General features: G+C 31.1%; 1 protein-coding gene and 1 long non-coding RNA gene across 2 annotated transcripts; both read left to right on the forward strand.

Annotated features, from left to right (window-relative positions):
* Positions 1-1,845: 1,845 nt before the first annotated feature.
* Positions 1,846-17,263, forward strand: LOC119614080. Its single transcript, XR_005232296.1, has 2 exons — positions 1,846-2,579; positions 16,300-17,263. It is a non-coding gene; the product is annotated as an uncharacterized LOC119614080 (long non-coding RNA).
* LOC119614079 (septin-2) lies at positions 6,447-8,589 on the forward strand. The gene has a single exon (XM_037970180.1). The coding sequence runs from the start codon at positions 6,662-6,664 to the stop codon at positions 7,922-7,924; it is 1,263 nt and encodes a 420-aa protein (XP_037826108.1). The 5' UTR covers positions 6,447-6,661; the 3' UTR covers positions 7,925-8,589.
* Positions 17,264-17,486: the final 223 nt, after the last annotated feature.

The following is a 17,486-nucleotide window of genomic DNA, read 5'->3' on the forward strand; positions in this document are numbered from 1 at the left end:
CTAGACTATAGACTAGACTATAGACTAGACTATAGACTAGACTATAGACTAGACTATAGACTAGACTATAGACTAGACTATAGACTAGACTATAGACTAGACTATAGACTAGACTATAGACTAGACTATAGACTAGACTATAGACTAGACTATAGACTAGACTATAGACTAGACTATAGACTAGACTATAGACTAGACTATAGACTAGACTATAGACTAGACTATAGACTAGACTATAGACTAGACTATAGACTAGACTATAGACTAGACTATAGACTAGACTATAGACTAGACTATAGACTAGACTATAGACTAGACTATAGACTAGACTATAGACTAGACTATAGACTAGACTATAGACTAGACTATAGACTAGACTATAGACTAGACTATAGACTAGACTATAGACTAGACTATAGACTAGACTATAGACTAGACTATAGACTAGACTATAGACTAGACTATAGACTAGACTATAGACTAGACTATAGACTAGACTATAGACTAGACTATAGACTAGACTATAGACTAGACTATAGACTAGACTATAGACTAGACTATAGACTAGACTATAGACTAGACTATAGACTAGACTATAGACTAGACTATAGACTAGACTATAGACTAGACTATAGACTAGACTATAGATAGACTATAGATAGACTATAGACTAGACTATAGACTAGACTATAGACTAGACTATAGACTAGACTATAGACTAGACTATAGACTAGACTATAGACTAGACTATAGACTAGACTAGACTAGATAGACTAGACTATGGACTAGACTATAGACTAGACTATAGACTAGACTATAGACTAGACTAGACTAGACTATAGACTAGACTATAGACTAGACTATAGACTAGACTATAGAGACTATAGACTAGACTATAGACTAGACTATAGACTAGACTATAGACTAGACTATAGACTAGACTATAGACTAGACTATAGACTAGACTATAGACTAGACTATAGACTAGACTATAGACTAGACTATAGACTAGACTATAGACTAGACTATAGACTAGACTATAGACTAGACTATAGACTAGACTATAGACTAGACTATAGACTAGACTATAGACTAGACTATAGACTAGACTATAGACTAGACTATAGACTTAGACTATAGACTAGACTATAGACTAGACTATAGACTAGACTATAGACTAGACTGTAGACTAGACTGTAGACTAGACTATATACTACACTATAGACTAGACTATAGACTAGACTTGTAGACTAGACTATAGACTAGACTATAGACTGGACTATGACTAGACTAGTCTATAGACTAGACTATAGAGTAGACTACAGACTAGACTATTGTCTAGTTTAGTATTGAGGCGTACTCTATAGGCTAGTCTATAGTCTAGTTTATTGTCTAGTAGTGAGTGTAGTCTATACCCTAGAGTGTAGTCTAGTCTGTAATATAGTTTATGGTCTAGTCTGCGCCAAGTCCAGTTATATTACTTAACGTTTACCAACACTAAATTACCGCAAAAGCGAACAATTTCCTTTGTTATTTGTCTAATAATTTCTTATTAATAGTTTGTCCCTTTCATGCTTTCATATAAGTGTGATAATATATATCAGCCTACTCTTCTGTTATTCTAACTGTATGCATAAGAATTTCAAGATGTAAATAAAGACAACAATAATGAAATTTTACTCAAACAAATATTAAAACAAATACAAAGAGAGTTGTTAATGAAAAGAGAGAGAGCACGAATGAGCTGGTAAAAGAAATCTAAAATAAGAAGATATTTGTTGTTGTTGGTGTTTTTATCTCAAACAAGTTTTAGCAAAATTTTTGGATGGAAGAAAAAGCGCTCAGTTGCTGCGGAAATTTTAAAGCGTACGTTTGGTGTTTTTATGGTTCGTGTGTGTCCAATGAATGCTGGATATTTTACACACAGTGATTTTTTTTATATGGTGTTTTCTTTCAAAAATTGTGAGAATAAACAATTTAAGAAAAATAAAACGTGTGACGGTCGATTGTTGTTTATTAACAAATTTAAATAATAATACAATAATTTAAAGAATTGTGTGCTAAATTTTATTTTACTGCCTTTAAAATTGTTTAAAGCAATAAAAAAGAAGGTTGAGAAAAAAATATTTCATTTTACGAGGGAATTGAAGTAAAAAAAAAAAATTGTGTGAAATGAAAATAATAAGAAAAATTAAGTGATAATTGGAAATTATCATATTAATCTGAAAAAAATATATATTTTTATTGTTGTAGTTTTATTTTTATAATAGAAGTTCAACGCCATTAAAAAGGAAGAAAGGAAATTTTCTTTGTGTGTGTGGATTTATGAAAATAAAAAAGAATTACAAATTTCAATTGAAATATAAAAATTATATAGAAAAAATGTATAATAAAGTTTTCTAGTGTTTTTGTTAAATAAAAAAAAAAGATTTGTACAGAAATTTAAAATTTTTAATAAATATTAAGAAAAAATCTTAAAAATTCTTATAAAAATCTTAAGAAATATAATAATTAAAATTTTCACATTTGGCTGCTTTTTATGGTGGATTTTTTTTACTACTTTCCGGTCGAAATTTAAAGTAAGTCTATTTTTTTGTTATTTTTTGCTGCTTTTTATCATCTTTACATTTTAAGCATCTTGTTTTTAAACAATGTCAGTCTGTCATTTAACAGAAATCTTATTATTTTTTATTTACTGCTGTTTACCTTTTGTTAGTTTTTTTTCTTTATAAATTTTTGTTGTTTAGTTGATTTTGTTTATTTTGCATTTTTATTAGTTAATTTTAATTTGTTATGCGCTCTCTTTTTTCCTTCTTTACTTATCACTCAATTCTCTTTTCTGTCTTAAAAATAAAATCCCTTTCTTTGCTTAATTTTGATTGCAATATTTATCAACTTTGACTTAAAATTATTGAAAATTATTTTATTTTTGTTAAATTCTTTAATTTTTTGCTTAAACTATTTGTTTTTATTTAAAATTTTAAAAATTTTCTTTGTTAAACAAAGTCCGTCTTGGTTTTTCACTCATTTCTCTTCTCTTTTTTGTTTTCCTCTGCCAGAGTATGAGTGTTTTTTTTGTGTATTTATAGGTGCTTTTGTGTATTTGGCTTTTCCATGTTTTTGTTAGAGTTGCCTGAACAAATGCTAATTAAATTACACAATTTAATAGCAAATTACCAAATAGTTTTAGTTAAAATAAGAATTTTTTTTTTTAAATTAGTTTTAATTGTATTATTGCAAAGTGGAAAAGCCAAAATGCAACAAATATCCAAAAAAGTTACAGTTTGGATACCAATTGGAAATATTTATATCCTTTAACTTCGTTCTTGAGAAATATTGAACCTAGTGAGGTCTATAGTTTAGTCTACATTCTAGTCTATAATCTAGTCTATAGTCTAGTCTATAGCCTAGTCTATAAACTAGTCTATAATCTATTCTATAGTCTAGTCTATAGTCTACTCTAGTCTATAGTCTAGTCCATAGCCTAGTCTAGTCTATAGTCCAGTCTATAGTCTAGTCTCTAGTCTAGTCTATAGTCTAGCCTATAGTCTAGTCTATAGTCTATAGTCTAGAGTATAGTCTAGTCTATAGTCTAGTCTATAGTCTAGTCTATAGTCTAGTCTATAGTCTAGTCTATAGTCTAGTCTATAGTCTAGTCTATAGTCTAGTCTATAGTCTAGTCTATAGTCTAGTCTATAGTCTAGTCTATAGTCTAGTCTATAGTCTAGTCTATAGTCTAGTCTATAGTCTAGTCTATAGTCTAGTCTATAGTCTAGTCTATAGTCTAGTCTATAGTCTAGTCTATAGTCTAGTCTATAGTCTAGTCTATAGTCTAGTTTATAGTCTAGCCTATAGTCTAGTCTATAGTCTAGTCTATAGTCTATAGTCTAGAGTATAGTCTAGTCTATAGTCTAGTCTATAGTCTAGTCTATAGTCTAGTCTATAGTCTAGTCTATAGTCTAGTCTATAGTCTAGTCTAGTCTATCTCTAGTCTATAGTCTAGTCTATAGTCTAGTCTATAGTCTAGTCTATAGTCTAGTCTATAGTATAGTCTAGTCTATAGTCTAGTCTATAGTAGTCTATAGTCTAGTCTATAGTCTAGTCTATAGTCTAGTCCTATAGTCTAGTCTATAGTCTAGTCTATAGTCTAGTCTATAGTCTAGTCTATAGTCTAGTCTATAGTCTAGTCTATAGTCTAGTCTATAGTCTAGTCTATAGTCTAGTCTATAGTCTAGTCTATAGTCTAGTCTATAGTCTAGTCTATAGTCTAGTCTATAGTCTAGTCTATAGTCCTAGTCTATAGTCTAGTCTATAGTCTAGTCTATAGTCTAGTCTATAGTCTTAGTCTATAGTCTAGTCTATAGTCTAGTCTATAGTCTAGTCTATAGTCTAGGTCTATAGTCTAGTCTATAGTCTAGTCTATAGTCCTAGTCTATAGTCTAGTCTATAGTCTAGTCTATAGTCTAGTCTATAGTCTAGTCTATAGTCTAGTCTATAGTCTAGTCTATAGTCTAGTCTATAGTCTAGTCTATAGTCTAGTCTATAGTCTAGTCTATAGTCTAGTCTATAGTCTAGTCTATAGTCTAGTCTATAGTCTAGTCTATAGTCTAGTCTATAGTCTAGTCTATAGTCTAGTCTATAGTCTAGTCTATAGTCTAGTCTATAGTCTAGTCTATAGTCTAGTCTATAGTCTAGTCTATAGTCTAGTCTATAGTCTAGTCTATAGTCTAGTCTATAGTCTAGTCTATAGTCTAGTCTATAGTCTAGTCTATAGTCTAGTCTATAGTCTAGTCTATAGTCTAGTCTATAGTCTAGTCTATAGTCTATTCTATAGTCTAGTCTATAGTCTAGTCTATAGTCTAGTCTATAGTCTAGTCTATAGTCTAGTCTATAGTCTAGTCTATAGTCTAGTCTATAGTCTAGTCTATAGTCTAGTCTATAGTCTAGTCTATAGTCTAGTCTATAGTCTAGTCTATAGTCTAGTCTATAGTCTAGTCTAGTCTATATTCTAGTCTATAGTCTAGTCTATAGTCTAGTCTATAGTCTACTCTATAGTCTAGTCTATAGTCTAGTCTTTAGTCTAGTCTATAGTCTAGTCTATAGTCTAGTCTATAGTCTAGTCTATAATCTAGTCTATAGTCTAGTCTATAGTCTAGTCTTTAGTCTAGTCTATAGTCTAGTCTATAGTCTATTCTATAGTCTAGTCTATAGTCTATTCTATAGTCTAGTCTACAGTCAAGTCTATAGTCCAGTATATAGTCTGGTCTATAGTCGATGCCATGCACGTTACAGTGCCCTGGCAGACAACACAATCTAATGACAGTCTCATAATTTCCCTAAGTTCATTCCTACAATCTGCAACCAGGTGTGAATGTACCGTGTAACAAGCTAATGATCTGTGAGCAGCTTGGCTTTCAACATAAATAGTCACAACCGACCCCGAATCCGACAGCCTATCGGATAAAAACCAATCGTACCTAGTTGGAAAGAGTCGTAGTATCATAATCCGTAATTCCGTGAAGGGAATTACCCTGATCAAATAGACCTAAGTAGTAGTAACGAAGACTCATATAGTCTTAGTAGATTCCTAGCTACCAGACCCGCTACAAAATGTTCTATAGGTGACAGGTTCAGAATGATGTTCAAGGCCGCTTGTAGAGTACTTCTAATGGCACCAGTAATACCAAAACCTTTGAGCTTTATTGAGCATCTTTCTGTAACTGTTCTTTCTCAATGGCTCCTAGCAGACAATGCAAACGTAAGTTAGAATAGCCCTAACAACCGATGTGTAAACCTTACACCTTCAGATAAATAGTACCAGTTCCGTTTTACAAGGATTAACACCCAATCCCTTATCATTCGCCCATAATAATCGTGGATAGAAATCCATGTAAGTTTTAGACTATGGAATTCTCATAAACCAATTGCCAATTGGGATTCTTATTAAAAACAGCATGGCAACCTTATTAGATATGAGTGTGATTTCTTTTGCCAAACAGACAGTCGAAAGATATTTTTTTTAAACGTAAACAATTAGATGAATAAAATTATTAACAAATTACAGGTGATTTGGTTTATTATTTTCCAAGAATTAAAAAATTATTAATGTTACTTAATATTTTGCTTAATTTCGCAAAAAAAAACAGAAAACAAATACAATAAATGAAAAAAACACACACGACATGTTGAGTACATATAAACAAACATAAGAGAGAGTGAGTTTATTTTGCCGATTTGCTTTTGTTTTACACATTCTGCTCTTTTTTTTTTTATTAAAATCAATACAGAAACAAACTGTCAAACGATGAATATTTTGAACTCGTGTGTGCTCTTTTTAAAAGGTATAAGTAAATGTTGAGTAGATATTAGACAAACATAAGAGTAAAAGAGACAACTAGTGTTAAGTGAAATAATTTGGAAAGTAAAGAATATGAGAAAAATTTAATTTTTTTTTATGCATTCTTATTGAAATTTTCAGTTTGAACACAACTACGCTGGAAAAAAGCAACGAATTTTTAATTTATAATCAAAAAAAAAAATTTAATAGTTTTTTCTGTTAAAAAAGGAAAAAGAAATTTGTTCATACCAATTGTGGTGATTAGAAAAAAAGTGAAATTTAGTTTGTTTAACAAGTGAAAACGATTGCAAAAGTTCGAAAACTATGACAGCCGAAGTGGAAATTTACAATCAAAAGAAAGAAATCCATTTGCGTTCCCTTAAACAATCGGGACATGTGGGTTTTGATAGTCTGCCCGATCAGTTGGTGAATAAAAGTGTACAAAATGGTTTTGTGTTCAATGTCATGTGTATAGGCGAGACGGGCTTGGGTAAATCCACCTTAATGGACACTTTATTCAATACCAGCTTTGAGTCCACACCCAGTTCGCATACATTGCCAAATGTCAAATTGAAGGCACACACTTATGAATTGCAGGAGAGTAATGTACGTCTAAAGTTGACCATTTGCGATACAGTGGGCTATGGTGATCAAATCAACAAAGATGACTCATTCAAAGCTGTAGTGGATTATATTGATTCACAGTTTGAGGCTTATCTGCAAGAGGAGTTGAAAATTAAACGTTCACTAGTGGCTTGCCATGATTCACGTATACATGTGTGTTTGTATTTCATATGTCCCACCGGACATGGTCTCAAATCTTTGGATTTGGTGTGCATGAAGAAATTGGATAGTAAGGTTAATATTATACCCATTATAGCCAAGGCGGATACTATATCTAAAGCAGAATTGCAGAGATTTAAATCCAAGATAATGCAGGAATTGTCTAATAATGGAGTGCACATCTATCAATTTCCTACCGAGGATGAGACTGTAGCAGAAACTAATGCGGCCATGAATGATCATGTACCTTTTGCTGTAGTGGGTTCCACCGAGTTCATTAAGGTAGGCAATAAGCTCATAAGAGCCCGGCAATATCCCTGGGGTACTGTGCAAGTGGAAAATGAAACCCATTGCGATTTTGTTAAACTACGTGAAATGTTAATACGCACCAATATGGAGGATATGCGTGAGAAAACCCATACCAAACACTATGAACTATATCGCCAAAAACGTCTAGAAGAAATGGGTTTTTCGGATGTTGATTCTGACAATAAACCCATTTCTTTTCAACAAACTTTCGAAGCTAAACGTTCTAATCATTTGGCTGAACTGCAAGCTAAAGAAGAGGAAGTACGACAAATGTTTGTACAACGCGTCAAAGAAAAAGAAGCCGAACTTAAGGAATCCGAAAAGGAATTACATGCCAAATTTGAGAAACTTAAACGTGATCATGCTGAGGAAAAACGTAAACTGGAGGAGTCACGTAAAAAGCTAGAAGAGGAATTTATGGAATTCTCTAGACGTAAATCACAATTGGCCGCCTCACACCACACCCTTACATTGGGTAAAAGCAAAAAGAAGTAGACTATTTTTATAAGAAAATCAAATAACAAAAAAGCACAACTTTAAATAAAAAAAGAAATTCTTTTTTTTTTATTTTTTTTACAATTAAAAAAAATGCAATTATTTGCTTTCAACATGCAAAACACGTAAAAATGTAAAACAAACAACACCCCCCCCCGCCACTTAACAAACCTACACTACCCATAACAACATAACAGACCACTTACTAGTTATAACCTACTCATTTTTCACCTTCTTGAAAGAAATTTCTATTTCTTTACATTTCACATTTTCTAAATTAAAGAAAGACAGACATTTAATAGTAATGAAAAATAGTATTATTAACATTATTGTTGTTTTACACAAAACGAACATTTATATTTAATTACATACTTATTATTAACGAATTAATTATAATTTTATAAAATATTTTTTGTAAACATTTCTCTTATACTCTTTGTTTATTTTCAAAACTTTATTTCAATTTAAAGTTTTTTTAAATAATTTTTTTTAACAATAAAATTTTGACGAATTTTTTTAATACTTTTTTTTGGTTTTGAATTATCAGCATTTGCTGCTTAAAAGAAAAGTTATTTATATATAAAAAATAAGCGTATTATACTCCAAATTATTATTATGACTAAATATTATAAAATAAATACAATATTTAATAATAAAACAAAAAAAAAAAAAAAAAAAAAAAAAATGGTTGGAAGCAAGAATTTTATTTCACAAAGTTGGGAAATCAAAATTTAAAAAAATTTTAAACTGATGGAAAGATTTTGGATATGGGCAAATTTTTCTTCGAGGGATTGGGAAGAATCTTTCAGGTATTGTATGATATAAATACAGGTAAGTATAAAATAACCATTAAATCTTGGTGCCAAGAAATCAATATTTTGTTCTCAATAAAATAATTAAAGAAATTTATATATTTCTTTTAAAAGATTAGAAAATCTTTTAAAACATACAATTTTTTTATAAAACAATCAAAATTTTGTTCTCAATAAAAATACCTAAACATAGAAAAACTATATGAACATTAAAATATCATAATTTTTGTTAAATTTTATGGAAATTAATGAAATATTTTGGTAAAACAATTTATATTTTAGTAAAAATTTGGTATTTTTGGAAAAAAAAATTGGATTTTTAATGGAATTTTTTTATATTTTTTTTAAATGATTTTATGTAGAAATTAAAAAATTAGAAATAATATTTTGTAATTTTTTTTTTTTAAAGAAAAGTGATCTATTTTCAGCAAAAAAAAAAACAATTTTGACCAAAAGTATTATTTTTTTAGCACAAATTACTTTTTAAATTTTGGATTCTTTAGTTTTTTTTTTGTAAAATAAAATTTCTTGGTAAAAAATGATTTTCTGGTGAAAAGGAGATTTTTTTTTGTGAAAAATATTTTTTTTTTGGTAAAAAAATGATTTTCTTAGTCAAAAAGTGATTTTTTTTCTCAAAAAATTAAATTTTTTTAAAAGCGAAAAATTTAATTTTTGGTGAAGCATTTGTTGAAAGTTAACTTTTTGTTAAAAAATTCTTGGTAAAAAAGTGAAAGGTTTTTGTCAAAAAGTTTAATTCTGGATGAAAATTTAAAAAAGTGAATTTCAGATGAAAAATTTTACTTTTTGAAAATTTTTTTTACCGAAAATGTGATTTTTTGTTATAGTGACTTTTTTGTGAAAAGGTGGATACTTAGTGAAAAAGTGAATTTTTAGTGAAAAAAACCTTTTAGTGAAAAAGTGACTTTTTAGTGAAAAAGTGACTTTTTAGTGAAAAAGTGACTTTTTAGTGAAAAAAGTAACTTTTTAGTGAAAAAGCTACTTTTTAGTGAAAACAGAACTAGAACTGAACTAGAACTGAACTAGAACTGAACTAGAACTGAACTAGAACTGAACTAGAACTGAACTAGAACTGAACTAGAACTGAACTAGAACTGAACTAGAACTGAACTAGAACTGAACTAGAACTGAACTAGAACTGAACTAGAACTGAACTAAAACTGAACTAGAACTGAACTAGAACTGAACTAGAACTGAACTAGAACTGAACAAAAACTGAACTAGAACTGAACTAGAACTGAACTAGAACTGAACTAGAACTGAACAAGAACTGAACTAGAACTGAACTAGAACTGAACTAGAGCTGAACTAGAACTGAACTAGAACTGAACTAGAACAGAACTAGAACTGAACTAGAACTGAACTAGAACTGAACTAGAACTGAACTAGAACTGAACTAGAACTGAACTAGAACTGAACTAGAACTGAACTAGAACTGAACTAGAACTGAACAAAAACTGAACTAGAACTGAACTAGAACTGAACTAGAACTGAACTAGAACTGAACAAGAACTGAACTAGAACTGAACTAGAACTGAACTAGAACTGAACTAGAACTGAACTAGAACAGAACTAGAACAGAACTAGAACTGAACTAGAACTGAACTAGAACTGAACTAGAACGGAACTAGAACTGAACTAGAACTGAACTAGAAGTGAACTAGAACTGAACTAGAACAGAACTAGAACTGAACTAGAACTGAACTAGAACTGAACTAGAACTGAACTAGAACTGAACTAGAACTGAACTAGAACTGAACTAGAACTGAACTAGAACTGAACTAGAACTGAACTAGAACTGAACTAGAACTGAACTAGAACTGAACTAGAACTGAACTAGAACTGAACTAGAACTGAACTAGAACTGAACTAGAACTGAACTTGAACTGAACTAGAACTGAACTAGAACTGAACTAGAGCTGAACTAGAACTGAACTAGAACTGAACTAGAACAGAACTAGAACTGAACTAGAACTGAACTAGAACTGAACTAGAACTGAACTAGAACTGAACTAGAACTGAACTAGAACTGAACTAGAACTGAACTAGAACTGAACTAGAACTGAACTAGAACTGAACTAGAACTGAACTAGAACTGAACTAGAACTGAACTAGAACTGAACTAGAACAGAACTAGGACTGACTTTGTGAAGTGATTTTTTGTGAAAAAGTGACTTCTTTTAGTGAAATAGTGAATTTTTACTTAATAAGTTAGTTTTTACAAAGAAGTCACTTTTTACAAAAGTCACTTTTTACTAAAAAAGTGATTTTTTACAAGAAAAAGTGAATTTTTACCAAAAAGTGTTTTCTTACTTTTTACTAAAAAAAGTGATTTTTTTACTAAAACTACTACAATTATTCGAATTTAAAAATTTAAACTTTTTAAATAATTTCATGCAGTCAAGTTTTTTATTTCCAACAAACACTGTTCAAATTTCTATTAAAAATTAAACTATTTCCCACAAATTAATAAAATTACAATTGATTAAATTTCCTCATTTGCCCAATTCATAATTGGAGTCGTATGTCTTAATATTTTATTATTATTTTTTTTTTGTTTTACAACAAATCTATAATTGTGAATTGGACAACTATGTAATAAAGTTCCTATATTACCATACAAAGAGCAGAAAAATTACATTATCGAGGTAAAGTGGTTTCTCCAGCCAACTACAATTGTTGTAAAAAACAATACAATTTACCACGACAATTTAAAACTTTTAAAAATTTCCCAACCATTTTTTTTTTGACTTCTACACATTTAATGATAAAAGAAATCTTTTTATGTAAAAATTAACACAAAACCCTAAGATAAATTATTCTAAAAAACATTAACCCACAACAACCCCCGACATTTTCTCAAATCTTTGTACATAGTTCTTTTTGTTCCCCTTGTTAAAGACAAACACACAACATTTACAAAATGGTTTGTACCATTGGGAAAATTGTTCTTTCTTTTGTATTCATATTTTTGAAAATCAAACACTTGAGCAGAATTCATTGAGAATATTTCTGTTATTTTTTTTCTAAAAATTTTATTTATTTAAAGATAAGAATTATGAAAGTATGAGTTTATTTTGTAGTTCAAAATCATTAAGATCAATTGAAACTTAGAAAACCAGCATAATGGTTTTTGATTGTTTTGTATTCATGTTAGAGGTTGGTTGCTTGTTCAATTTTATATGTTGAACGATAAGGGAAGGGGTGTTATGTGCACATAGAGGAACTCTTTTTTTGTATTGGAAATTAAAAATTTTGTTTATTAATAAGAGGGGTTTTAAATAAAGAAAAATAATAGAAATTTATGTTTATGATATGACCTCAATATGGGAAATATATTAAATATATAAAGAGGACTCTTTATTGTTTAGCTTGAAGAATTTGAAAAGTTCGTAGTGAAAGATATATTATAGAAAGATGTTAGAACTAGAACAGAACTAGAAAAACCTAGAACAGAACTAGAACAGAACTAGAATAGAACTAGAACAGAACTACAAAAGAACTAGAACAGAACTAGAACAGAACTAGATCAGAACTAGAACAGAACTAGAACAGAACTAGAACAGAACTAGAACAGAACTAGAACAGAACTAGAACAGAACTAGAACAGAACTAGAACAGAACTAGAAACAGAATTAGAACAGAACTAGAACAGAACTAGAACAGAACTAGAACAGAACTAGAACAGAACTAGATCAGAACTAGAACAGAACTAGAACAGAATTAGAACTAGAACAGAACTAGAACAGAACAGAACAGAACTAGAACAGAACAGAACAGAACAGAACTAGAACAGAACAGAACAGAACTAGAACAGAACAGAACTAGAACAGAACTAGAACATAACAGAACTAGAACAGAACTAGAAAGAACTAGAACAGAACTAGAACAGAACTAGAACAGAACTAGAACAGAACTAGAACAGAACTAGAACAGAACTAGAACAGAACTAGAACAGAACTAGAACAGAACTAGAACAGAACTAGAACTAGAACAGAACTAGAACAGAACTAGAACAGAACTAGAACAGAACTAGAACAGAACTAGAACAGAACTAGAACAGAACTAGAACAGAACTAGAACAGAACTAGAACAGAACTAGAACAGAACTAGAACAGAACTAGAACAGAACTAGAACAGAACTAGAACAGAACTAGAACAGAACTAGAACAGAACTAGAACAGAACTAGAACAGAACTAGAACAGAACTAGAACAGAAGTAGAACAGAACTAGAACAGAACTAGAACAGAACTAGAACAGAACTAGAACAGAACTAGAACAGAACTAGAACAGAACTAGAACAGAACTAGAACAGAACTAGAACAGAACTAGAACAGAACTAGAACAGAACTAGAACAGAACTAGAACTAGAACAGAACTAGAACAGAACTAGATCAGAACTAGATCAGACTATCAGAACTTGAACAGAACTAGAACAGAACTAGAACAGAACTAGAACAGAACATGAACAACTAGATCAGAACTAGAACAGAATTAGAACAGAACTAGAACTAGAACAGAACAGAACAGAACAGAACAGAACAGACAGAACTAGAAACAGAACAGAACAGAACAGAACAGAACTAGAACAGAACAGAACAGAACAGAACTAGAACAGAACAGAACAGAACAGAACAGAACAGAACAGAACTAGAACAGAACAGAACAGAACAGAACAGAACAGAACTAGAACAGAACTAGAACAGAACAGAACTAGAACAGAACTAGAAACAGAACTAGAACAGAACTAGAACAGAACTAGAACAGAACTAGAACAGAACTAGAACAGAACTAGAACAGAACTAGACCAGAATAGAACAGAATTAGAACAGAACTAGAACAGAATTAGAACAGAACTAGAACTAGAACAGAACAAGAACAGAACAGAACAGAACAGAAACAGAACAGAACAGAACAGAACAGAAACGAACAGAACAGAACAGAACAGAACAGAACAGAACTAGAACAGAACAGAACTAGAACAGAACAGAACTAGAACAGAACAGAACTAGAACAGAACTAGAACAGAACTAGAACAGAACTAGAACAGAACTAGAAACAGAACTAGAACAGAACTAGAACAGAACTAGAACAGAACTAGAACAGAACTAGAACAGAACTAGAACAGAACTAGAACAGAACTAGAACAGACCTAGAACAGACTAGAACAGAACTAGAACAGAACTAGAACAGAACTAGAACAGAACTAGAACAGAACTAGAACAGAACTAGAACAGAACTAGAACAGAACTAGAACAGAACTAGAACAGAACTAGAACAGAACTAGAACAGAACTAGAACAGAACTAGAACAGAACTAGAACAGAACTAGAACAGAACTAGAACAGAACTAGAAAAGAACTAGAACAGAACTAGAACAGAACTAGACAGAACTAGAACAGAACTAGAACAGAACTAGAACAGAACTAGAACGGAACTAGAACAAACTAGAACAGAACTAGAACAGAACTAGAACAGAACAGAACTAGAACAGAACTAGAACAGAACTAGAACAGAAAAACAGAACAGAACAGAACAGAACTAGAACAGAACTAGAACAGAACTAGAACAGAACTAGAACAGAAACTAGAACAGAACTAGAACAGAACTAGAACAGAACTAGAACAGAACTAGAACAGAACTAGAACAGAACTAGAACAGAACTAGAACAGAACTAGAACAGAACTAGAACAGAACTAGAACAGAACTAGAACAGAACTAGAACAGAACTAGAACGAACTAAACAGAAACTAGAACTAGAACAGAACAGAACTAGAACAGAACTAGAACAGAACTAGAACAGAACAGAAAAGAACAGAACTAGAACAGAACTAGAACAGAACTAGAACAGAACTAGAACAGAACTAGAACAGAACTAGAACAGAACTAGAACAAACTAGAACAGAACTAGAACAGAACTAGAACAGAACTAGAACAGAACTAGAACAGAACTAGAACAGAACTAGAACAGAACTAGAACAGAACTAGAACAGAACTAGAACAGAACTAGAACAGAACTAGAACAGAACTAGAACAGAACTAGAACAGAACTAGAACAGAACTAGAACAGAACTAGAACAGAACTAGAACAGAACTAGAACAGAACTAGAACAAACTAGAACAGAACTAGAACAGAACTAGAACAGAACTAGAACAGAACTAGACAGAACTAGAACAGAACTAGAACAGAACTAGAACAGAACTAGACAGAACTAGAACAGAACTAGAACAGAACTAGAACAGAACAGAACTAGAACAGAACTAGAACAGAACAGAACTAGAACAGAACTAGAACAGAACTAGAACAGAACTAGAACAGAACTAGAACAGAACTAGAACAGAACTAGAACAGAACTAGAACAGAACTAGAACAGAACTAGAACAGAACTAGAACAGAACTAGAACAGAACTAGAACAGAACTAGAACAGAACTAGAACAGAACTAGAACAGAACTAGAACAGAACTAGAACAGAACTAGAACAGAACTAGAACAGAACTAGAACAGAACTAGAACAGAACTAGAACAGAACTAGAACAGAACTAGAACAGAACTAGAACAGAACTAGAACAGAACTAGAACAGAACTAGAACAGAACTAGAACAGAACTAGAACAGAACTAGAACAGAACTAGAACAGAACTAGAACAGAACTAGAACAGAACTAGAACAGAACTAGAACAGAACTAGAACAGAACTAGAACAGAACTAGAACAGAACTAGAACAACTAGAACAGAACTAGAACAGAACTAGAACAGAACTAGAACAGAACTAGAACCGAACTAAACAGAACTAGAATAGAACTAGAACAGAACAGAACTAAACAGAACTAGAACAGAACTAGAACAGAACTAGAACAGAACTAGAACAGAACTAGAACAGAACTAGAACAGAACTAGAACAGTACTAGAACAGAACTAGAACAGAACTAGAACAGAACTAGAACAGAACTGAAACAGAACTAGAACAGAACTAGAACAGAACTAGAACAGAACTAGAACAGAACTAGAACAGAACTAGAACAGAACTAGAACAGAACTAGAACAGAACTAGAACAGAACTAGAACAGAACTAGAACAGAACTAGAACAGAACTAGAACAGAACTAGAACAGAACTAGAACAGAACTAGAACAGAACTAGAACAGAACTAGAACAGAACTAGAACAGAACTAGAACAGAACTAGAACAGAACTAGAACAGAACTAGAACAGAACTAGAACAGAACTAGAACAGAACTAGAACAGAACTAGAACAGAACTAGAACAGAACTAGAACAGAACTAGAACAGAACTAGAACAGAACTAGAACAGAACTAGAACAGAACTAGAACAGAACTAGAACAGAACTAGAACTAGAACAGAACTAACAGAACTAGAATTTAACTGGAACTGAAACTAAACTTGAACTTTATAAGAATTGAGGTAGAGCTTTTGTTCTCGTTAGAAAATTTAGTTTTTTTTTGTTAAAATTTTATTTTAGCTTTTTAGTTGTGTTTTAAATTTGATATTATTTTTAATCTTTTTTTATAAATCTTTCTCTTTACAGATTTAAAAACCAAATTTTCGTAAAAATTCCAAACAAAAATGGCCACCTAAAAAATGAATTAAATAACAACTCCCTGCAAAACAAAAGCTTACAACAAAACCGCACAAAAAAAACCAACACAGTATTTTTTACTACAACAAAAATAGTGCATCGGGTTCCATTAGTGTTTGTTTATATAAACAATAGATACTAAACGCCAACAACCAACAAAAAAAAAAAAAAAAAAAAAAACTAAAAATCGTTAAAATAATTTTCAAATACAAATTTATTTCGGGTAACATTTGCCAGGCTGTTTTGTCAACCTATTGATTAAGATCTTTTTTTCTTCATTGCCAAATTCGGCCTAAATCTAAGCAGAAAACTGCATCTCCTGCTCAGTATTTTTTTTTTTTTTTGGCGTGTCCCCCAAAACTGATGAAACCATTTTAGGCCAGAAAACGATATCTAGAGAAAAAACGTAACAATTTCATAGATTAAAAATAGGAAAAAAAAAATACCAAACATTTTGCTGATGGAAAATCTCATTTAAAACAACTGCCAGTAGAACATACTAAATACAACAATAACGTAAAATCGTTGTTACGATTTAACTATTCCTCCGTTTAAACAACTAAAGCATTTAGAAAACAACTCCAAGCAGAGACGCAATTAACAAAAATAAAATCGAAACTAAAATTCCAACATCATCTGTAATCCATTCGGGTTCGTTATGCATCATTGTTTGTATTACAATTTCCAACAGTGGTAAAATTTTCCAAAACTACTACGGACAAACAGCACAAAAAAAAAAAAAAACAGCAAAAACAACACAATTGATGGATACAATTTTCCTGTAACCAAAAAATAGTTTGCACCACCACCGGCTAAACTAAAGCAACCACTTGCCACCCTAAAATCTAAACAATTTCCATTGTTGTTTGGCGGTGTTGTATTTGCTCCAATACTTCCTGTCGTTTTTTTTTTTCAAAACCACGGTCATCTCTAGAGAAAACAAATAAATATTTCGAATTATAATAAAAACAGTTTTGCCCAATAAAAAAAAAACTAAAATTTGTACATTTTTATCTTTGTTGCTTTGCGAGTGTGTAATAAATTTTGTTATCCTGTCAACATCCTGAACGAGTAATCATCATAATTGCCATCAAAATTTTTCGGCCATTACGAGACAAAGAATGTCATCAACAAAA

Source organism: Lucilia sericata, unplaced genomic scaffold (genome assembly GCF_015586225.1).
Source record: "Lucilia sericata isolate MDLA Ls3-8-SP2 unplaced genomic scaffold, ASM1558622v1 Contig002571F_arrow, whole genome shotgun sequence".
NCBI classification, from domain to species: domain Eukaryota; kingdom Metazoa; phylum Arthropoda; class Insecta; order Diptera; family Calliphoridae; genus Lucilia; species Lucilia sericata.

Bases quoted from the DNA above. Each gene is read 5' to 3' on its own strand.
- LOC119614079 (XM_037970180.1), top strand. From the start codon at position 6,662: ATGACAGCCGAAGTGGAAATTTACAATCAAAAGAAAGAAATCCATTTG.